The sequence below is a fragment of the Buteo buteo genome, chromosome 13, assembly GCF_964188355.1.
Source record: "Buteo buteo chromosome 13, bButBut1.hap1.1, whole genome shotgun sequence".
Lineage (NCBI taxonomy): Eukaryota > Metazoa > Chordata > Aves > Accipitriformes > Accipitridae > Buteo > Buteo buteo.
Window position 1 is genome coordinate 19211474 of NC_134183.1, and position 24324 is coordinate 19235797.

The 24324-nt window shown below is 42.6% G+C and overlaps 1 protein-coding gene across 1 annotated transcript in view; it reads left to right on the forward strand.

Annotated features, from left to right (window-relative positions):
• Nucleotides 1-24324, forward strand: part of ADAMTS17 (ADAM metallopeptidase with thrombospondin type 1 motif 17) — a 199538-nt gene that overhangs the window by 139459 nt on the left and 35755 nt on the right. The window contains exons 16-19 of the mRNA XM_075044993.1: nucleotides 2488-2568; nucleotides 11863-12020; nucleotides 16311-16470; nucleotides 18473-18608. Coding sequence (XP_074901094.1) covers nucleotides 2488-2568; nucleotides 11863-12020; nucleotides 16311-16470; nucleotides 18473-18608 — 535 coding nt within the window. The remainder of the gene's footprint in view (nucleotides 1-2487; nucleotides 2569-11862; nucleotides 12021-16310; nucleotides 16471-18472; nucleotides 18609-24324) is intronic.

A 24324-nucleotide genomic window follows, 5' to 3' on the forward strand; every position in this document is an offset into this window, starting at 1 on the left:
TAGCTGAACCTCAAGCACAGCTCCACAGCTCACTCACCTCCAAACCAGTGTGACACACACCTGGCTGCTGCTAGGTCAGGGGACAGATCCAAAGTTCACTGAAGTTAGTGACTGGCTTTCCACTAAACTCGGTGTAACTTTGTATCCAACCTCTGCATGATTTAGCTCTGGGCATTTGTATCTGGCATGTGATTTAAAAAATAAATAAGTAAATAGTACCCCAGTAGGTACATTCAATTACCTGAAACTTGGGCATGTTCCAAACTGGCTTCCTAACAGGGGTGTTCAGGTGTGTCATAAAGCCTATTTCCCCATGACAGACTGTCATTAATCACACCTTTGCTGTGTGCTTGTGTCTGATGGTAATTGTTGGTTGGGTTTATATGCAGATGCATGGGGTGCAGTGAGGATGTTTGATTTCTGAAACACTCTGTTTTGACTGTAATTTGGTATCTCAGCTGATGAAAAACCAACTCCTGGCAATGTCTAGAATAAAATCCAACATCTGTTTGCTTTGATTTCATAACAGATTTCAATATTGCCTTTAAAAAATTGACCCTGGAAGTAATGATTTTTCCCAGTGAAACTCACTCTGTAATAGCAGATGGGAGAGCCGCTGCTCTGGCTTCTGTACACAGACATGGTTTGCAGCTCTGCTGTCTCTCTTTCTGTTTTTCCTGCAAGGGATGACTGAGATATCCTGAGTAAGGGAGAAGTAAGTAAGGAGGAACAAGTGCAAAAACAACTGAGCTGAAGGGTCAAATGGAAAGTGTCATTCACATACAGTGATCAAGGAAAGAGGAGGGAGTGTGTCTGGCCCAAATCAGCTATCCATCCAATGCACCTCATGAAACCCAAGAGCTAAAGCCTTATTCATAGCACAACAAAGGGGCTGGGCACTCTGCTGGTTCAGACAGGTAGAAATGAATCCACAGTCTGAGACCCAAACTCCCTGTCCATCTCACTCCATGTCATAGCGGTAAAAAAATCACTTAGTCCTCATGCATGAGGCTGTCAGCATCCTCCTTTGAGGCCCCCCATATCAGCGCAGCAGAAGCATGGCCATTCAGCTCCACTTGTCCCTAAAATAGCTCACCAAACATTGCTGAATGCTAGAGGAGTCACTGTTCCAGCACTTCTCCAAGTCATTGCTCTAGACTGCCCACAATTTCCGTGAAGGCAGGGCTGACACAGAACAGATTCACACAGTCCTTTAAAGGAAAAAAGGGGATGAGGGAACATACAGGATAAGCTACTTAACATCTAAAATAAGGGAGAGAGCAATAACCCAAAAGAGGTGCCAAGTTATACACTGCAAAGTAAACTGGGTGGCCAATTAGAAGGAATCAAGTCATGGTTTTGATGAGATTAGTGTCATCTACAGGGGCCTGATTCAGAGTCCAGTGAAGCCAGTGGAGAAACTCTGCCTGGCTCCCTGACCTTTGAAATGGGCCCTAATGTTCCTCAGCTTTATAGTTTAAAGGCACCACTTCCACCCCATGGAACAAGTCTGTAACTCCACACGACTCCATGGTGGGGGAAAATAGGCTACATTTCCTTGTAGATCTTAATTATTCTTACTGTTATGCTGTTAGTCAAAAGTGGTATAATTGTGTTGTATTGCTGGTTGTTGAAGAAAGCATGAAAAGGCCAAGAGAGTTTCAGAAAGATAAAAACCAAGAGAATTCTATAAAAATATGATGGGGCACTGTGAAAACTTCCCTACCACGTCAGATGCTCAGAAGGTCTAATCTGGCATGTGTGTCTGCTGGCAGTGTTCAGAGGTGACTGGTGGTCAGTCCTTGAGAAACTTTCAGCTCTGTTGTTGCATTAAACCTGAGCTGTGGAATTCTGTTTAGCAGCCCAATGCAAGGAGACCATTACCATTATATCCTCCAGAATTTTTGTATAAAGCTGAAGTGTAAGTGAAAACACATTTTTTTCCCCTAGTTGTCCCACTAATTCCTGCTGTTTACTTTTCGCATCATCAGAATGTTTTGTGGAAGTGAATACCTTCTGATACTGATCACAGCCTCGAGCAGGGTATTTTTTGGATGGGGAAGCACGAGCATCTATTGGAAACTTCATTTCAAAACACAGCCATCTGTTCTGTGATGTGCAGTGTTGCTCCTGACAGTGACACTTTGCATCAGCTCAGGAACAATCTTCATGCATCCCTGTCAGTACTCCAGGAGAGCCGGGGTGATTCAAAGGGACCAAATCTAATTAGGCCCAAGCACAAACCTGAAGTCACAATTAAGCAGCACATGTGCATTTCTCTCCCTCTTCTCAGGCTGAAATGTTAGTCATAACCATGCATGTCACAGCAGTGAAACTTGGCTGCCAATGCAGGGATCTCATTTGAAGTGTTTCCCACCATTCCCCTACCTGGGCAGGAGCTGTTTTTTTCGTGGTGAGATACTGAATGATTGATGCCTCTGGCTGTCTGTGGCATGCTCTCATCCATCTGCTCTTCTGTTGCCATAGGTTACATCGAAGCAGCTGTGATCCCTGCAGGTGCCCGGCGGATCAGAGTGGTTGAGGATAAACCTGCTCACAGTTTTCTGGGTAAAAAGACAAAAGGAAAGAATGTTTTGATTCAAAACTCAACTCTGTTTTCTGTTAAATGACCCTTCTCTAAATGACCTGTAAGATGACAGGTTTGTTGTTGCCAGGAAGCAGCTGTTGATTTCATTCTCGTTGCAATCTCTCTCTGCTTTCCTGGCATGGTTTCATGATGTTTGCTTGATGTGATAGTGTATGACAGTTACAGGCCCTATGCAACCTGAAAGGACCAGAGAATACTTTTATACAGACAGAAGAGTTCCTGAACAGAACTTGGCACTGGGTTGAACATAGCTGCCAGGAGCACACAATACTTTGGGAGGGAGTGGGAAAGAGAACAGTGCATTTAGAGAAAGGAATGACAGAGAGACAGATAGGAAGGCGCCCAGCTCATACTGAAGCAGAGGCAGGACACAGCAGCTGATATCCCTCAGTAACCTGACCATGAGGTTGCCTGTGCCATTTCCTGCAGCAGCAGGTTCTCACTTGATGCTGTACCCAAGACCTGAGCCTGCACTCTGAGGTGGGCTAGCTGCAGCCTCTAGTCCACTTGCCTCTATTTTCTCAGGCCAAACCATTTGTTTAATCCTCTTCTCATTTCTACTTCTGCATTCCTTTTGAGGGGAACAGACTTCCTTTCCTCTTTTCCCTGTTGGAAACAAAGTTTTAGATGTGGGTGATGGGTCAGATTTGTATGTGAGGTTGTTGTAGGGCAGAGACTGTCAACAAATTTGTTGTCCAGTTACTAATTGCTTAGATTAAAGATTGGAAGGACCTTTGTAAAATGCAACCAGTCAACTGCAATATACACCTGTCAATCTGGTCTTCTGCGTCTTCTCTCCAATGTTAGGGGTGTTTCTTTTTGTGTCATTACTGTGCAACAGATGAAGGGCTTTATCCCCCCTCTACTTCTAGGGAGACCAAGTCACAGAAACGCTAATGCCCCATTAACCTGCTTTCACACAGGAAGCCTGAGGCAGAGCAGGAAGTTGAAGGAAAATTGTCCAAGGCCCAAAAGAACACCCAGCACATTGAAACCTCCTTTGCATACTCAGAGCTGCATGGCCATGCATAAATGGGGGAATTATTCTGTCTCTCTTAAGTTGTTTATGCTGTGTGGGAAAACAAAAGGATAAGAGAAAATCCCAAACTTCCTCCTTTGTTCAGTGAACTTTTGCAGCTTATAGGTCCCTGCATTGTCAAACCTAAGCTCTGCTTGCAGTTGATGAGCTCATTAACACATGATTCTTGTCCTTCCATATCAAACTGTGTTTCAGCCCTTCCACATGCTGATATTCTCATTGCAGTGGTTGGAACTGATGCATGTTCCAGCTGTCCCTTAGCCTGGAAAGTATTAGGTACTCTTTTCACTAGTGCGTGTTCTGGTTCTCTCAAAGTGAGCTTCTCACAACAGAGACACTGCAAGGTTTTAGGATAGAAAAGCACTCTGAAAGATGTAATTGCTTCCAGAGATATATCAAGCCTGTGAGGAACTCTGAGAGGATTATGAAGCTTGTTGCTCTCTGTTTTGTGGAAGGGGAAACTGAGGTGTTGCAACTTGCTCATGGCTATGCAGTGAGTCAATAGCAAAGCTCAGACTAGGACCCTTGCCTTGGTTTCTGATTTCAATGCCTTTTGCTTATATGTGATGGGTTGACCCTGGCTGAACGCCAGGTGCCCACCAAAGCCGTTCTATCACTCCCCCATCCTCAGCTGGACAGGGGAGAGAAAAATATAACAAAAACTTGCGGGTCGAGATAAGGACAGGAGAGATCATTCACTAATTACCGTCACGGGCAAAACAGACTCAACTTAGGGAAAATTAGCTCAATTTATTACAAATCAGCCAGAGTAAGGTAATGAGAAATAAAACCAAATCTCAGAACACCTTCCCACCACCCCTCCCTTCTTCCCGGGCACAACTTCACTCCTGGATTTCTCCACCAAGCCCCCCCAGCGGCACAAGGGGGACAGGGATGGGGTTTACGGTCATCACACGTTATTTTCTGCCGCTTCACCTCCTCAGGGTGAGGGCTGATCACACTCTTCCCCCGCTCCAGCGTGGGGTCCCACCCACGGGGTCAGTCCTCCACGAACTTCTCCAACGTGGGCCATTCCCACGGGCTGCAGCTCTTCACGAACTGCTCCAGCATGGGTCCTTTCCACGGTGTGCAGTCCTTCAGGAGCACACTGCTCCAGCGCGGGTCCCCCACGGGGTCACAAGTCCTGCCAGAAAACCTGCTCCACGGGCTCCTCTCTCCGCAGATCCGCAGGTCCTGCCAGGAACCTGCTCCAGCGCGGGGTTCCCACGGGGTCACAGCCTCCTTCGGGAACCCACCTGCTCCGGCGTGGGGTCCTCCACGGGCTGCAGGTGGAGATCTGCTCCACCGTGGACCTCCCTGGGCTGCAGGGGGACAGCCTGCCTCACCAGGGTCTTCACCATGGGCTGCAGGGGAATCTTTGCTCCGGCGCCTGGAGCATCTCCTCCCCCTCCTTCTTCACTGACCTTGGTGTCCGCAGGCTTGTTTCTCTTACATGTTCTCACTCCTCTCTCCAGCGGCTATTTCCTCACTCTCCCAACTTTTTTCCTTCTTAAAAATGTTATCACAGAGGCGTTACCACTATTACTGATTGGCTCGGCCTTGGCCGGCGGCGGGTCCGTCTCAGAGCCGACTGTATGGGCTCGCTCTCTCTCGAACACAGGGGAAGCTTCCAGCAGCTTCTTACAGAAGCCACCCCTGTAACCCCCCTCGCTACCAAAACCTTGCCACATAAAACCAATACATTATAATTGTCCATCTTTGCCACCAAAAGGAGATGTTAATATCCAGCACTGGGATATAGTATGCCGCTGAAAACATTTACATCGTGATCGTGTCTTAGGATTTCAGGTCCAGTGCCATTGGTTTTCTGTCTTGAGATGCTACCAAAGTTGGCAATATCACTGGGAAAGATACTTCTGTTCTCTGTCTTTCATTCCACATTCAGGGGAAAAAAGAGGGCAAATCATGTCATTCATCTGTCCTTAGGTCAAAAGCATTGGCATTTGTGCCACTTCTTGGTAGGAAGCACATATCACTACTGCTAGTATTTCCATTAATGCTGCAGCCAGCTTGCTGGGAGAGGATTACGCCTACACGTAAGATGTTTGACATAGCAAAGCACTGGTGGAACAATGAGAACCAGTGTTTCCTTGGGTTTTGCAAATACTGTGCTTTCTGGAAGCCAGCCTTTTTGTTTCTCTTGGTGGGATTTGCAAAGGGTATTTGTCCGGGGCTTGGGCTTTGGCAGATAGCTGCAGTCTTATGTGGAGCTAGCAACTGCCCTTCATTGTGACCACATAACCTTGACTAAAGCAAGTATTTCCCCACTGGGTGGTGAAGATTAGGATTGTGTGTATTTGAAAGCAGGACTTGCCCCTGTGTGCATCACATAAAGGTAGATAAAAATCTGCCTATTTTAAAGCTTCTAATGCTTTTAGCTCTTTGGTTCATGGTCAGGAGCCAGGAGAACCTCTCAAAGCTTTCCAGGACACAAAGGAACACTGGACACAAAGAAAAGATACCCAAAGTCTTGCTAACCTAAGCTGAAGAATAGCAGCAGGACAAAAAAGATAACCAAGAAAATAAAATCCAATCACTCTGATAGGCCTCGTAATGCGTGGTAAATCCAGGTCTGAGTATGGAAGGATTTTCTATTTCAATTACACTGACAAAGTTGAGTCCAGTCAGGTCCTATTTCTACTCAGAACCGGGTACAGCACTTTGGAAATGAGCCCAGCATAATTTGGAATCATTTTTGCATGTGCTGGGAGCAGTGCCTGAAGAATTTCCCTCCACCTACAGGCAACCCACGCTGGCTGCCTTGGCTGGCTGTAATGGTTAAAAACTACCTTGAACAGGAAATGCCTCGGCAGTTTGTGTCCACAGGCTGGGAAGCAAGCTGGAGGGACCCAAGGTGGAAATAAAGATCTGACTAGATGCCAGGTTTAGAAATAGATTGGTCAGTTCTTGTCTTCCAGCCAACAAGAAAAAAAAGTTATGGGTTGTCGCTGGGGTTCCTTTCTCTTTTGCTCTTCTGTACAACTTTGAGCCAGAAAAAGCTTAGAGATGTAACAGTAGATTCTTGCTACTGCCTAAATGCACCCACAGTGGGGAGAAGAGAAAGAGCTGTGCTTCGCTACCCTATTTAAGGCATAGGGTCCCAGGAGAACTGCAGCCATCTGTCCAAGGCAGAATAAATCCTGTGGGTGCTAGCTTAAATCAGTGAAAACTCCTTGGCAAAAAGGGCTCACAGCTGCTTTCCTGTTTGGGATTTTCCACCAGTCAGATAAGTTTTGTCAGAGAAGACTGCGTATATCCTGGTCTCCTCAGCTCCTGCCACTTAGCTCTCAAGGAGGCTGGTCAAGTGTTCTTTGTTGCATGCTTTGCTTTTTCTCTAACATGGCAGTAAAGATACTTGCTGTCTTGCAAAGTGCTTCTGCAATGCTTGGATGAAAAGCACAGCATTCAATAAGAACAAAAGGCCCTATTCAGCCCACTGAATTTAGTACTATCACCTCTGGGGCTAGGCAGAGCCAGGACTGCAATAATTGTGTGCGACAAAAGCCATTGGAGTAAGAGCAGTACTCTGTGTCTAAGAGACGTGGAGGTTTTATAGCTGCAGCATTGATCCCTACTGATGGTGCAATGAAGACAGACAGTGGCAAAAACACTTTGGCCCAAATACTCTGCTGAGTCTCCAGTGCAATTCCTGCAAACCTCAAGGAGTACCTTTAGGAACAGGGCTGTTTCCAAACTCTCCATCTCCTCAGTCACTGAGGGAGCAGTGCCTGCAGCAATCAAAATCAAATCTTACCCAGAAAAGAGGTCCACAAAGATTAACATTTTGTTTTTCGTCAGCAAGCTATCTTCCTCTGATGATGAGCTGGAACCAAAGCATAGTGTTAGTCATTCAAGCTCTTGTACACTGTTTTGAGCATGTGCCATATCTTTACTAGTCAGCCATACTGCATGGAGATAGTTTTATCTCATCCACAGCTTTGATTAGTCATGTTCATGGCTCCTCAAGGCCAGTGTGATGGCTGCTTTGATCTGCCTGGAAGCTGCTAGGCTTTGGCAGAGGAAAGCAATCCTGCTTCAGAATTTTGTCTGAAGTTTGCAGAAGGTACTTTGTAGATCAAGGAACAAAGCAGGAAGAGAAGTAAGCCGCAGACAGAGTTACATTGCTGTAGCATGCAAATACCAGGACATCATCATACCCCTAGTCTATGTGCCAAAGAGAGCTTTCCTCAGAAAACACATTCCCCCGAAATACATCCCACTCCTCTTGGGGAAGCCATACCTGCAGCTTGCCTTCACCCTGATTTTGGAGCCTTTAATGGGACCATGAGAGCTGTCAGGAAGATTGTGTGCAGCAGGACAGAAAGATATTCCACCTTTCTCCAGTAACTCCCCAGGATGCACATCCTCAGAAAGGCACACACAGGTGCAGGCACACACAGACTTCCCCAGAGGTTAGATGCTACAAATGATACTCAGTTGGCAAATTGAATGTGCCCTGAAATATTCCTGGGCACTGAGGCCAGCAGTCATGGACCATCTTGTGTATGGACTCTCAGCCCCCAGTGAGAAGAGGCTGCCTGTATGCTGCTTATTGAGAAGGCACCCTGGATAGTACTGGATTCTGATCCACACTATGAATTGTTTGGGAGAGCTCAAGTTGACCTGGGACATAAGATATGCTAGGGACCATTTTAACAACACAGAGGTTCCCAGGTGCCTGGGAACATGTCTGTGCACTGTATGTGGAATAATTCAAAAATGGGTTTCCACTGTGAGATAGTGCCCTGTGCTGGAATCACTTCAGGTATCTCCTCTTACCTTTGGCAGAATCTCTGGGATCTATGGAGCCAGGCACTTTCCCTGTTGAGCCAAGCAGAACAGTTCTTCAGGAACCCCCCTAAAGAGAAAACTAACAGGGATTTCCTTCCTCTCAAACCTCATTTGAGGAAGAGGTTTGCTGGCCCCTCATTTTTTGAGGGAACCTTCATTGTAATAGCTACATAAAAGGTGTTAGACATGGCCAACTAGGATAAAAGGAAGGTCTATGTAGAATAGTCCAGTATCTCCACAAATGCTCCCACAGTAAATTAGACCCAACTGGTAAGTCAGCTGTGTTGTGCAGTTGACAGAAGCCCAGTTCTTTGTCTCGTAAGCGTATTAGATAATTATATATAACCTAAGCACACCTAGAAGGGTTTGCTGGCTATGGGGACTTGATCCAAGGAGATGACAATGGGAGATTTTCCTATTGACTTGAAAAGGCTTTAAATCAGCTCCTCTTACCTTCTTGCAACACACCTAGTTAAGTGAAAGCCAAGGTTGTGTTCTTTACTGGAAGAGAATAAAATAAGCATGAAATGCTGGAGGTTAAGAAAACATCTTGTTAAAGGCTTAGCCAAAAGAGACAGTTAACCTTGAACTAAGGAAGCCCAGTAACACACAGGCTATTCTATTTGTCTGACATCAGGGCAAATTTGATCATGGTGCATGGATCTCCACAAAGGGGCCTGGGACTTTCTGTTAGAACAGGGTCTGCCAATTTTCTCGTCCCTCAATGCATCACACCAACATCTGGATAACTGTGCTTCCATTCTAACATAGAAAACACATAAACCCCTAAATCAACTTGCACTGATGACTCAACAGTAATGTGATGTCCTTACGGCTGGAGTTGTCTTTCAGCGTTTGAAGGATATCAGTGATCCTGATGCAATAGGTTATGCTGGAAGAAAGGACATATTACTCCAAGTATCTTTTCTCAATATTCATCTTACGGGACTCCATTCTTCAGTGGAGCTTTCTACGTTGTCCTTACTGATGCATAGAGGCACTTCCTGACAGGACGGATGCGATCCTACAGCACCTGATCTTATACATGTGTGTCCAGCTCATGGACTCTGAAAGGAGGGTGGCTGTGGCAGGCTGTTCCTTGCCTGCTGATGTTTTTTATTTATGGCCTGGTTTCCATCAAACCCAGGGGTAGATAGTATCTCACCTGCTTCTGCCTTTTGAGAGCAAAGAAGGCATCAGGAAGAGTCCTGACCCTAAGTTCTGCTTATTTCCAATGCTGGAGCTTTATAATGCCTGTCCAGTTGCAAAAAAGCCTCTGGAGCAATGTAGAACAACCTAAGGGCCACTCTAAATTATGCTTGTAGCTAGTGCTTGCACTTTGGAATATTCTGCCCTCTAGGCTTGAGCACAAGGGGCTATTAAGCTGATCTGCCAAGTTCACATTCTGTCCACTGACCAGTCTCTGCTTTGTAACTTGACTTCTCTTTACAACTATGACAGCTAAATGTTAATTTGTTCAATGTTTGCATTGTGGACCACACACAAACTCAGGAGCAGCTTTATTTTGCACTTGCAAATCTTCACATGTGTATCAACACAGAGATTCAATTGATCTTTTTCTCAAGGAAAATTTAGGAAAATACAGTTTCAAAAGCTGGTTCTGTTTGGAAACTGAAAAAAATGCAGAGTTGTCTTGCTACATTTGAAAGGAGAGTTTAAATAATAGATAAATGATAAAATGATAAATAATCTATGAATTTTATGTTAATGTTTGAAGATCAGAATAGGTTTCCTTACATACTATCTGAATGAGAATCTCTGAAACCAACTGCTGCCAGACTTTAGTCAGTATCAGGATGGGCAGTGTTGTGGTTTAATCGCAGCCAGCAGCTAAGCACCACACAGCCACTCACTCACTCCCCCCCACCCAGTGGGATGGGGGAGACAATTGGAAGGAAAAAGGTAAAACTTGTGGGTTAAGATAAGAACAGTTTAATAGAGCAGAAAGGAAGAAAATAATAATGATAATGATAATAATAACAATAATAAAATGACAATAATAATAACAAAAGCATTGGAATATACAAGTGATGCACAATGCCATTGCTCACCACTTGCCGACCGATGCCCAGTTAGTTCCCAAGCGGCTATTCCCCCCAGCCAACTCCCCCCATTTATATACTAGACATGATGTCCCATGGTATGGAATACCCCTTTGGCCAGTTTGAGTCAGGTGTCCTGGCTGTGTCCCCTCCCAACTTCTTGTGCCCCTCCAGCCTTCTTGCTGGCTGGGCATCAGAAGCTGAAAAACCCTTGACTTAGTCTAAATGATACTTAGCAACAACTGAAAACATCAGTGTGTTATCAACATTCTTCTCATACTGAACCCAAAACATAGCACTATACCAACTACTAGAAAGAAAATTAACTCTATCCCAGCTGAAACCAGGACAGCAGTCTACATAAAAATATACAGATCTTGCCTTGCAAACCAGACTTCGGTTTACAGCCACTGGTGCTCTCATACTCTTTTACTTCAAGTACCAGTTTTAATAGCTGTATAACACTGCAAGTGTGTAAGTGTTTTACCAGAAGTATCTTCAGGTCATACTCAAGCAGCTACTCTGTGTATTAGATTCTTACATCACATCTGCCAATTTGGTATATGTGTCCGAATTTATGGTACCATCCATTTTTCTAAGATCAAAATCTAAATAGTTAGATTTGAGAATAATCCCTAAAGTGATCTAAGTTTTGATTTCCAATATACCAGCTATTCCAGGCGTGTTAATTTTACATACATGTCTACATGATTCCCATGTAACCCTTGACAAATTATTTTGAGATTATTCCAGGAAGAATTACGGCTGTAACTGATTGTTCTCTCATTATGTTCTCTGTTTACAATCTGCACTCTGCTCAGCTTGGATAAGGAAAATGGGCTAGTCAGTCGCTTCTACTTTGTGGTTCTTGCTTGTTAGCACAATGCTGTAGTATTTTAGTATTAATTTTAAATCCAAATTAAATCTCTCTTCACTGAAAATCAAAGAAAAACATTTCAGTTTGCAAGCTTTCTTTTGCAAAAGCAGGGCTGTATCCCTAACTGAGTTCAACATCAACTATGTGTGATTTTTGGATGCTCATTCAGAAAGCAGAACATAATAACTTTGGGTAGTAAAACCTTAGCAACACCAGTTTATATGACATTATTGTTACTTAATAGCAATGTTAATATAATTAGAAATGCCTTCATCACCTGAAAGACGGAATATGCCCGAGTTAGAAACATTATGACAAGTCAGCTAAAAGTATACTTTAAACTCAAGTCTGTTACACGCTACTGCATCTTGTACTTCAGGTGGGCTGAGACAGAAGCTCAATAGTCTATATTGTAATTACAAATTCACTTACATATCATTCCATGGTGTTTGATTCATTCCAGCTTTAAAAGATTCCAGTAAGAGATCCATTAACAGCGACTGGAAAATTGAGCTTCCTGGTGAGTTTCAGATCGCAGGCACTACTGTCCGGTACGTGCGAAGGGGTCTATGGGAGAAAATCTCTGCCAAAGGACCAACTAAAATACCACTGCACTTGATGGTAACTTTATATCCTTTGTTTGTGTTTCTTAAGTGATGCAACATAAGGGGTTTATATCCTAGCTGAAAGTATAATTTTGATTGTTTGCTTCCTCACCAGAGTTTTTTAAAGGTATGCTGTAGTGCCTGTCTTTGCATTCTTTTGCAGCATTGCAAGGGCTGGAGAAACCCAACTTCCTACTTAAAAATAAATGATGCTCTATTCTCAGAGAACATGCAGTGTCCCAGTAAGCTCATGTCCAGTACAGGATACTCCTGTAAAGTGTTGCAGACAATATGACAGGTCCATTCTATGAGGATGTAGGTTTCCAGGGACCTTCTTTATTTCATGGACATACTCGCTCACACACATGAAAGGATATTTGATGAAATATTTTCTCAGCTAATGTCAGAATGTATTCTGTGTTTAGATACACTGTTGGTCTAAAAGAAGAGTTGCAGATTTGGCATGTATAGATGGTACATGTGAATTAGACCCTCTGTAGTGTCTTAGTTACAGACAGAAATTTTCCTTGCTTTCTTTATATTGTTTTTTCAATTTTCTGTATTTTAAGGTCTTCTTGAAAGTTTTTCCTAATGTTCAACAGAGTCCTTCTGTTAACCAGGCATGTTATTTTATAAACAGTCATATGGCTACTATATGAGAACATGAGTAAGAAGTCCACAGGGGTGAGAAGAACAGGAATGTAGTCACGGTCCTGTCACTAATAGGTGATGGGGTGACTCGTGGGCTAGTCCCTTAATGTTGGTGGTAACCTTAACGTTTCTACCTGTAAGATATCTGTAATAATGCCTGTCTCATATGTGTTACTAGTTGAAAGTCTGCAGGAAGCTTTACAGTTCCTATAGTGAGGTTTGCATAGAAACAGATGTATGCATTGTTTCCTGTAATTTTTTTATCCAATTACATTTTTCTGTGTGCTGTTTTTGCCACGTTTGTTCACTGAAGGCTATCTATAAGCACTGTTAAAAATCCGAAGTCTCTCCCTTTCCTCACCTGAATTTTTTGGCTTGCTGGTGTTCATTGTGCAACATTTCATGGCCCAGTTTGAAAAGCTCAAAAGTTGCTTGAACTTTTCACACACACACAAAAGATAATACTACTACTCCACTTTGTCAGTACTTTCTCTGTGTCAAAATATGCTGCATAGGAACATGAGGTGTTTCGTCTCTGCTTTCTCAGACAGATTAGTGAGTTTACCAGGTTCACATACAGACCAGCGTAAAGCTGGATTCAAAGAGGTTAGTACTGAAATAGTCAGTGGTGCAGGTTTGGGCACACCAGAACCTTCCTGACTCAGCCATGTAATTCAAGCTCTGCCCACACAAAGGAGGTGTATACAGGAGCCTTCTTCATCATCAGAAAAATTAGTTTCTGCTTGACTTTGGCCTTAACACAAGTCTTCCCTCCTGAAACCAGGACTCTGACAAAGTATCTTGTGCTGCCAAGGTCTTCCTAACCTCATGTAAGAAAAAGGAGTTGCACAGGTATCATTTGTGAAGATGCTGTGCAGGGTTCCTTTGCCAGCTCTTGGAACCTCCCAGGGCATTACTTGGTTGAGGTGTACTGCAGTAAAATCTGGTAGCAGCATTTTGTGAACTTCAGCATCAGTAGAGCTTTGGTTTTAAAGAAATACTCATTTTCCCTTCATTAACAGTAACTAACACAGGAAACTAGTGATTATTAGGTTCTCCATGAGCATCCTTTCCAGGTACAGACTGGCATTTTCAGCAGATATGAGCAGAGAAAATTGTCCTTCTTCACCTTTCCCCCTCCAAATGATTAAAAAGGAGGAAAGTAAAAGTTACCAGACCATTAAAAAAACATGTGGCTTAAAATCACTGCCAGTCATAAACAAAGCACACGTGAAGTCTTTTCTTCAAATCAGATATTAATCTTTTCCTTGATACAGGGTAGTGGGTTTCATTCTTTCAAAGCAAGAAAGGCAGGATGGTTACCAGTTACCTCTAAATAGAAAACTGTTGTTCAAACAGTGGTGGAATACACTGAACTGACAAAGAGCCAGAAGCTTCAGTCAATCCATTGTGACCTGCATTTGAAACCAATTATACACACATACACACACACCCCAATTATATATGGCTACGAAATTGCATTAAATTGGTTTCATATGGGTCTTTAGATTCACTAGTCTTGCACCCATATTGAGATAATAAGGATTTCTTTTTAGGAGCTGGTTTTTAATACTTGAGGCACTTCTCCAAGTGCATTGCTGTAAGTGTATTTCTTGGAGGAATTAATGTTTGTGTAACTAGGCCTGTGCTAGACCTCCTCTCAGCAACAGAGGACAACCAAACACTTCCAGAGCATAAAGATGCTTTAGACAAGACTGACTGATCAATTCTGTAGAACAAGCTGTTCATATCTCATGCACTTAAAGAAAGCCAGAGGAGGACTTGAATTCTCTGCCTCTGACTGCCTGGTAATTGGAATTGTGTTTGAAAAAAAAACATTCATCTTTGAAACTGTAATGATGACTGGCTAGTTTCAACCTTGGTATTCAGTTCTGGTAGTAAGGCTTCCTCTGTAGCTGAAGCAAAATCATATCTTTGTTCCCCACATCCTCTGGAAGATGGTTTTCTGCCCAGGTTTATGCACTGTGCAGAGCAACTCATGGGTGCTCAGTTTGTGTAGCCCCACAGTATTCACTGCACAGACCTCCAGGATGTCGGTGGCTGCAAGCTGGACCCCTTCTTTTAGCACATATGGTTATTTTGGGGGTTAAATGAGCTATTTTGGGGGTTAAATGAGCTTGTGACAGCTTTAGTGAGATTATTGGTTAAGTAGGAGTGATTTCTGCAAATCTGAATGGGAAACAATTATTGTTGGGAGAAAATAGCATTTGCAAATTTTCTTTTTTTATTTGGGCAGCTGCTTGCTTCACTTATGATAGCCCTACTTAAAATATCTTATTTGATAAGGTGCTGCTCCTATTTCAGTAGGTGACAAGAGACAGCAGAATTCACCTGTCTAATGTTGCTGAGATTATGGGATAAGAAGTATAAGTAAGTCTAAAGCCACACCATAAGCATTACAGTAGTACTTCTATGGCATTTGTTAATAGTGTGGTAACTCAGATTCCATGGAGCTTGTACTCCATTAGGTATCTTCTAGTCACTTCTGACTCAAGCCAGTGGAAGTGAGAGCCAAATGAAGCCCAACATGTAAATCAAAACAGGACCAGAACTGTCATCTGCCTGTGGTGAAAAAATAAGTATTTTTCTCTGTTCCTCTGTCTTTGTTAATAGTCAGTGAATTTTGGAGTAATAACACTAGAAACATCACCTGTAACTCCATGGGAAATATCAGCCTACTATTGAAAGCAGGTTTCACCTTCCTCTAGCATTATGCTGGGTATGAAAATATATATGTTGCCAGCCGCTGTATGATATGGCTTTTCCTTGTCATCCTGAGGTTTCTGAGACAATAAAATCCTGCTCCTACAGCTTGTCAGCAGGAATAGTCATGCTCACTTTGAGTGCCACGTTTCCCAGGAGGCATGTGACTTCTTTTTTGCATTAGTTGTATTTGCTTTGAGAAGGATCACCTTGTTCCTTCAGATGTGTTAATAAACTTTTCTGCCTTCAAACTATGGACTGCTGCAGCCCAACTCAAATGCAACAGTAAATGCTGCAGCTCACAGAATTACAGAACGGTTGAAGTTGAAAGGGACCTCTGGAGGTTGTCTCATCCAAAACCCTGGCTCAAGCAGGGTAGCGTAGAGCAGGGTGCCCAGGACCATGATCCATAAACAGTACAGTGTTAACCCAGAACTTCCCCATTCTTTACAAAGGTCCCCAACCGTAAGCCTGAGTGTCTGCATGAGGCTTGCAAACAACTTGCTTTCTAGAAAACAAGGGTAGGACAAGTATGATGAGTGACTTTTTAACTCTAGATGCTCATTGAGATAGCTATTATATGAAAACTGCTGATTTAATGCTTCCTGTTGTCTTACTATTTCTGTTCAGATAGCCAGTGGCCTGCTGATCACATTTGAGGCTTAAACAAATTTATGCACTGAATTCCAGGTTTAGACATCTCCATGACTGTTTTAAATATTCACAAATCATAAGCAGTTATTGCTCCTACAGATACCCTGTTTTACCAATACTACTGTAATTTCAAGTTTCTAGATAAAGATTAGGTTGCCTTTCATGAGGTACTTGGTATTGGCTGAAGACAGCATTTCCAGCATCACTGTCTCTGCAGTCTGTTGGCTTTTCCAGAACACGGTGTGTTGTAACAGCCTTTCTTTTCCTGCTGAACCAGGTGCTGTTATTTCATGACCAGAATTATGGAATTCATTATGAATACACCATTCCTGTAAACTATACTGCTGAAAACAGAAGCGAGCCAGAAAAGCAGCAGGATTCTTTGTACATCTGGACACACAGTGGATGGGAAGGGTGCAGCGTGCAGTGCGGAGGAGGTAAGGCCATTCGTTGGAAGCTTGGTGGGACTGGCTGTATGGTGTTTGCTGACACCAGCCATTAGAGAGGTGCCTGCAGAAGACAGTGTTGCCAAAGCATGAAGGAAACTGGCCATGGGAATGGATGTTGCCATAATGAACTCAAATGAGAGCTCATTCTCACCAGCTCTCCCAGCTATCATCCACATCCCCACAGTTAATTTTCACCCCGTGTTTTGGCAGGGACACTGCTTTGTCGGCTCATTACCGTAGGCTGGAACTGCACCTGGATTAGTGCTCCATGGATGGCTCAAGGCACCGTGTGCAGCCCCATATCTCAAGCCTCCGTCACATTCTTGGAGCAGAGTTTTCACAGGTGTTCAGGCATGTTCACTGAAAGATACTTCCTTCCCCATGGTTGAAACAGGGGCAGTGTTGCTGTGACAACTCCTGGAGATTGCATCAGACGCTCTTAATGTGGGGTGGACTTTCTGGGAGTACATGAGCACATTGCAGATCACACTTTTGAGATGATCCCTAGGATGTGCTGCGGCAGATTTGCTGAAACCCTGGGGGGAATTGATGCCTGTGAAACCAGAGACTGGTTTGTCAGCCACTGTCCATTGAATTTTCAGTGCTGGAAGGTGTAGGTTTTTCCCTGAGGAAAATGGATCGTTTCCATGCATTCTGGCCAGTCTTTCTTCACTAGCAAATCCAATTATTTATCATATTGTATGACACAAAGAAAGAGTGCTCATCTTCACGTTTGAAGGCTCACTGCTTTCTGTGTACTGAATTCACGGATTATTTTTTTTTCTGTACATAGAACTCATTTTAAAATGGACACTTACTTTGCTCATGTTTTAAAACAATAATTTCTTAGAGCCATTAAACCCTTACATGAATGAGTAGGAAATTTGTTTGTGGCTCTTTTGATTTGTGTTGCAAGCCTGCCACATATTTGAATCAAATCAGTACCTGGCAACATGGCTCCCAACAGTAGTAGCTTGGATGGCAATTGATCTCTTATATTTTGGTTGTCAGATGCTTTTACTACTTATCCAAGCTATGAAGGGCCTTTTCCCTTCCATGCAGACCTTTACAATTTTTTTATTAACAGAATTTGAGTTATTTTTTATTATCTGCTGCAGATCATGAATAAACTTAAGCTGATGCAGACTCAGTGTTAAGAAGAGGATCTGAGAAACCAGAATAATTAGCAGTAAAGCAAAGTCACATGGTGCAGGGATGGCATTTTCCTTGTCACATCTGGTCATTGTCATGCCACCCTGCAGCACAGCTTTCCTGATGTCACACAGTGGAAGGCTGAACCCTGAGGACCACACTGCTGCAGTGAAACTCCTGATGCACAAACAGTTTATGTCAGAAAAGCTGACTACTGAGATGTCTCCCACTGGCAGCGTTTTTAAAGTAGTATATCTGGAAGACCAAAAGATAGAAATAATTTATTTTGGTGGCTTAATTTCACCTCTTTGTGAAATATGAACAAGCCCAGTTTATCACTCTTGAACCTGGCCACTCCTTTTCAAACTGACTCTTCCTGAATGGGAAACAGCAAGAGGCAGCTGTCCTGTCATTATCAGTCACGGAGGGGTGGATGGTTGTGGGGCTTCAGCTTACATAGCTGGAGCATCTGTCCTAGCTGATTACAGGGCACAGCTACACGTGGAGGAGGAACCAGAAATGAAAGCAAATTGTTTTCCAGATTGTTTCCATCCTAAACACTAGAAGGAGAAAGCCCAACATGTTGTTCCCATGAAGCAGTCAATTTCACAATTATTGGGGAAAGATTTGTAGCTTTTCTGAAAAAACCCAGAACAGTACAAAGGTAAGACAGAAGCGGGAAATAAGATTGCTTGCAGAGATGGTAGGTCTGTGTAGGTTACATCTTGTAGAGATAGTAGGGAGCTCCTAGCTTTTGAGGTTTTGTTAACGAGTTGACATGGTTTTGATCTTAGCCACTGGTTTCCTTTTTCAGAGTTGTTTTTTATTTGACTTGTAGGTGAACGGAAAACCATTGTGTCCTGTACTCGAATTATTAACAAGACCATGACACTGGTGAATGACAGCGACTGCCAACGAGTGAATCGCCCTGAGCCCCAGGTCAGGAAATGTAACACACACCCCTGCCAATCACGGTAAGGAGTTAAAAAATAATATAACCCAGTATCCTTTTCCTTCACAAATTGCCCATTTCCAAAGCCTCCATGTGGTGAACATGGTGAAAATGTCTAAAAGTATTGGGACACATTGTTAGCCACAGTAACCCGCTGTAATATTAATTTCCTTTTGTTGAGCAGGTCAGATTTTCATTACCTCAGACCCCGTATAATTTGTGGCCAGTAAGGCCAGATTCCATACAAGCTGCCTTCATGCATTGTTTGAGGATGGTTTTCTTTTCCCCTTGTCTGCCTCCTGGGTGACAGAGCAACTTGCAGTATAAAGTTAGGCAAGAGTGCAATGACTGCATATCTAACCTTTTTTTTTTTAATCAGCACTGAGTAGGGTCTGATTAATTGTCAAACAGTGCTGCAAAAAAACTCAGAAACAACCACAACCTTTAAGCTACTATATCTGACCTGCTGTGTTGCATGCCTGATCTGTATTAGCATAGTTCAGACTGCGAGTCTCTGGGCAAGGAGTGTCTGTTCTTCACGTGAACTTTGTACAGCTTCTAGCAATATCTGCATAGTTTTGGAAACATACCTGAATCTTGCTGAAGTCAAGAAATTATGATAAACACATTTTAGATGCTTTCCTCAGTAAGGGTGCTTTTCTGCATCAGTAGGGGTAAGTAGAGATCTAATAATAAAAGTTCTAAAAATAATAAAAAGCTCACTTTTTAATTTGGCAAGCACTTTCAGCTGAATTAATTTTGATCTGCGTTGTATAAAAAAGACCTTTCTGGCCAAAATGAAGGCAAATTAATTTGTTCCATTCATTTGCTAACAAAAAAGTTCACTCTTGCTCTGCCGAAATGTTTAGCATTGTGGAGTAGTGTGGATGCTCCACTTTTGATAGTAGTTAGAACATAAAATCAATTTAGGATAAAGCTCAGCAATATCTAAAAAAGCATATTCAAAACAACCTGCTAGCTGTTGCATCATGTATAATCAGACAAGCCAGGGAAATGTGCCTACAAAGCTAATCCTGCTGGCAGAAACAATAGGGAAAATGAGAAACAGCAAAATTCCTTCTAATTAGACCTGCACTCTGATTAAAGTGCCCTGAAGCAGGGAAATCCAGTGTCAGGTAATCCATCAATATGGCTAGGCTGTTTCAGGTTTCATTTTCTGTCTGCACTGCCTATTATTGCTGCTGTACAATATTGTGGCCATGCCGCTTTCAGTGGTACTGAAAGGTATAATGAGATACCCCTTGTGCTTCTAGGTGTGTAAGGAGAGCCAAACTCCCAATGACTTCAAGGAAAAAACTGTCATTTCCATGAGGAAGTTTCCTAAATTCAGTGATGCTGGCATTTCTGTCATGCCATTCTCTCAGAAAGATAGAAACAGGGAACACCTGCTTGTGTTTCTTCCCTGGCATTAAATATTTCTTCTAGACTTTTTGTGAAGCCATTGGGAGGAGAATGGAGTGATCCTAGACAGGTACGTGGAGAGGTTCCAGGTGGTAGAGATGAAGAAAAGCAACTTAGAAAGCTCTGGAAGAAGTGGAGAGCTTCTGCCTCTACTAGCTGAGAGCAACAAAGGGAGGTCTTGGCCATCAGTTCTATTAGAGCTGTAAGACCTACAGTGCTGTTTCTCAGGGGGATCTCCATGATCCTGAGCCTTTGGTGAAGTCTCCTCTTTGTTGCGCACTTTCACCATGGCATTGCTGCCTGTCCAGGGCAGTGACAGTGGGTTAGGTCAAATCACACAAAACGTCCTGAGAAAATCTGTTCCTATATCCAGATTGTGTTCCTTTGGGGATTCAGATCCAGCCCTTAATGCTATTGCAAGGTATCTCTTCTTCTTTATGGAGTTACCAGGCAATTTATAGCCCCAATTTAGCAGTTATACCCAGGAGCAATTAGCACTGGCACAGTGACACTCTTATTGGTCCATTTTTTTCAGAGCAATGACAGCAAACACCAAATGTGCTTAGTACCCGGAAAGGCCACAAAATCCTTGCTGATGATCTGACAGACCACACTCCCTCACTCCCTCCGTGTGGACTACACTTTCACACTTAACATGCTTTTAACTGGAAACATTTTCAGAAGCACATTCCCTGTGCCTCTGTAGAATTTAAATTTCCACTTGCGTTTGCCCACCCAGATATTAGAAATGCATGCTTAGCATATTCTCTAACCAAGAACATCTTAAAGAAACCATTCTCTTTCACCATGTCAATGCTTTTTTATGAGCCCTGAATTTGTTTTAGGGTTTCAAGTAAAATTATTGTAGCATCTTGTTACAATAAGGTCCTTTCCCTTTCCACTCAGACCTAAGCCCTTTACCTGAGTTCAGAAGAAGGAACAATGCTTTCCTTTCTATAGTAAACCTGTTCTGTTTTGTGCATTTTAAACTGCACTTACACTTCTACTCAAAATTTAAGAGAATCACCTTACTGAGAATTTATCTCTAGGGAAGGGTCTTATGGCCAGCACAGGACTGGGTCATAGGACACCCACTCTCTTATTCCTCTTTTGGATATGCTGTGTGACTTTAATTCGCTATCCCACACTGTCTCTTTGCTTCCTCTCTCAATCCATGTATAATCTGGATTGCAAACTCTTTGGGATGGGGTGAGATCATGTTGTATAAATGGAGGAAGAAGAATAGGCTACTGCTGTTGAGATTGTAATAAAAATAAAAAAAAAATAACCCACATTATATATATAAAGTGATCTAGAGAAAAAAAGGGTATGATACTAATAACAGTGTCTTTCTTCCAGCACAATCCCAAAGTGCTTTGCAAATTATATATCCCTTTGAACTTCAGCCACCTCTTGGGAGAGCCAAATAATCTGGGGCAGGGGACAGTAGTTTCATGAGGCCAAGGAGAAGATTAGAGCTCTGCAACTGCAACACAGCATCTGAAAAAAACAAAGCAGGATTGAAAAAAGGATTGGATACACTGACATGTTTTAAAATTAAACGTCAGAGAAGAGAATTTTCTTAAGGGTTTTGTTGAAACTGGCAAAAATAAAAGAATCTTTCATTCTTTATTATTGTTACTCTTTCACCTTTTAAAAAAATGCCTCTTTTTCTTCCTATTTTATTTTTTATGTTCCTTGACCCTCTTTTTCCATTAAATTCTTTACAGCTTCCTTTCCTGTCCCAACTGCACCCTATTAGCACCTCTTTATTCTAATCCTTTGCCTAGCTCTTTAGATATTTTTTACAAAACCCTGCTGTAACCAGATGGAATCTGGATTCTTGCATGCGGTGCGTATGGGTTGTTTCCAGCACACTGAACACCAACCCAAATATATAGGCAAACCCAGCACTCATGTTGGCACAAGACTCAGAAATCACAGATCACATCAGCTGTTATTACTGAAAACATAGGTCGGCCAGTGGCCACACACTTCAACATGCATGGTTGGGTCTATGAATATGAAACTGCTCCCCTCTAATGCAGGAAAAGAACCAAAACCACATGAAATTTCCCAACTGTTAGACTTGTAATGGCCTGTATGCAAACACTGTTAATTTTCCTCCTCTTTGCTGTAATAGGTTTTAATAGAGGTTGAGTTCTTTCAGGGACCTGCTGAATATGTGGTGTTCCTACACAGATGCTTAACAGCAGCATAAAAGCCAGAAATCCCTGCATTCATCTACAGAAAACCACAGGAGACCTGAGCCCTTATTTTCACTGTTTAGGACTTGAAAGTTTCTCCTGAGTCCAAGGGTTAGTTTTCTGCTACTACTGGCAGCTTGTCATAGACTCCTTTCCATAAACTGATTTTGCTCCACAGTCTCCTTCCATCACTGGAAGGCTATACCATGACCTTGCTGTTCGTGTGGGTCAGGATCTTTTATTTCCAGCCTTAATTATTCATTGTCATTTTTCAGCCATTTGTTCTTGCATCAGCTCTGCTCCTTTGCTTATACAGTATTTTCCCTCCCCAGCTCTTTGCCTTGGGCCAAGTGCCATATGATACAGCAAACCAGTGGATCTCCTCCTTCCATTGTTTTGCTGGGCTAAGTCCATTACTTTTCTTTAACTTCTTATTGGATCAGAGACTGTGTATCAATTCTTCATTCCCTTGGTCACCTTGGTTACCTTCTCTACTAGTGCTCTAATTTACATTATTTAAATTCATAATTTGAGTGCATAGGTGACCAGGATTGTATGGAGAATCCCAGTTCCAGTCTCAGTCCAATCTAGCCCTTACACAGTTGCATTCGTACTCTCCTGTCTTCGTTGGCAGTAACTGTCCTAATACATGCTTTGCTTTTTTCATGGCTGCATCATATTTATGGCTTACAGTCATTCTAGATGTTATCCTCCTCATTTGTGTCAACATATGAATCCTACTTTAACACAGAAATGCTTGTTATTAGTCCCTAAGCACACAACCTTGCACTGTATGCTGTTAATTTTCATTCTGTCTCTGTTATTGCAGTACTCAAGGTTATTCAGTTCTTCCTGTATGACATCCTAATCCTCTGTTGCATTGACAATGCTTCTAGACTTTGTATTGTCAGCATTTTCCTTAATTTTTCAGCAGTTTTCTTCTTTTTGTGCCAAGGTCACTAATGAACATACTGAATTAGATCAAATGCAGGACAGATCTTTCAGGAAGTCCACTGGTAACTAATCTAAATTCCCTTCATACCTGATACTCATTTACAGCACTACATTGTGGCCAGCTTTCACCTTCCATACAAATTAAGCATTGATATCCATGTTTCCCAGCATATCACCAGTTTCTCTGACTTACATAAGCATTTCCAGTGCAGAAAAAGCAGTTCTTTACTGATAACCAAATAGATTAAATCTACCACATTTCCTTTGTCTGGAAAAGCAGCTATTTTAATCGAAGAAATACAGCCAGTGAGTTTTGCCTGGAGGAAACCTGTGTTGCATCCATTTACCACTATGTCCTTGATTTTTGTTTCCTTCCAAATCCGCTCTAAAAACTGGCATGCTGCTGAGGTCAGTTCTGTGGTTACATGGATCACTTCTTTCTTTCTTCTGTTGCCCTTTCGCTTTTCCATCCATGGACTGGAATCCAACACCATGCTCTCCAAGGGCTCATGCAACACAGTGATGCCCGCTGAAGAAAAAATGAAGCCAGTTATAAGAGTCAGCCAAGGCCCCAGCTGGCTCAGCACCTTGCCGACCTGCCCAAAAGGCTAGTGACCACTCAAAGCATAGTGCTTCAGTGTGCAATGGTTGATAGTCCCCATTACTTTGATTCCTGGTCTGATTTAAGCTCATGGTGCTTATCTGTATGACCCTTGCTGTCTGAGAGTCGACCTCTCCCTTTAGACTCCACGATATACCTGTGACAGTGCTCTGTTTAACAGTCTAAGAATACAGAACTCAGTCTGTCTCCCTGATTCTGGTCTGTTTTACCATGTTTGTTTGCGTTATCATCACAGGTAGATGGGGAGCAGAACAGTTTTGAATTTATTTTATGAGGTGAAAGTCTTGCAAATAGTAGAATTTGGGGGGGGGAGCACTATGATGGAAAACTCCTTGAGAATGTTAACAAATTACTTGCAGGGCTGTATGGAAATTATACTAAACTGGAGGGACATATTGGGAGTGTCTGTTAACTGGAGGGACATATTGGGAGTGTCTGTTAACTGAAGGGACTGAGCTAGACTTTTAATGATTCCAAATGGGTATGTTCTTTCATTAATGCAGTCAGACTCTTTTGGAACCTGTACAAATGTT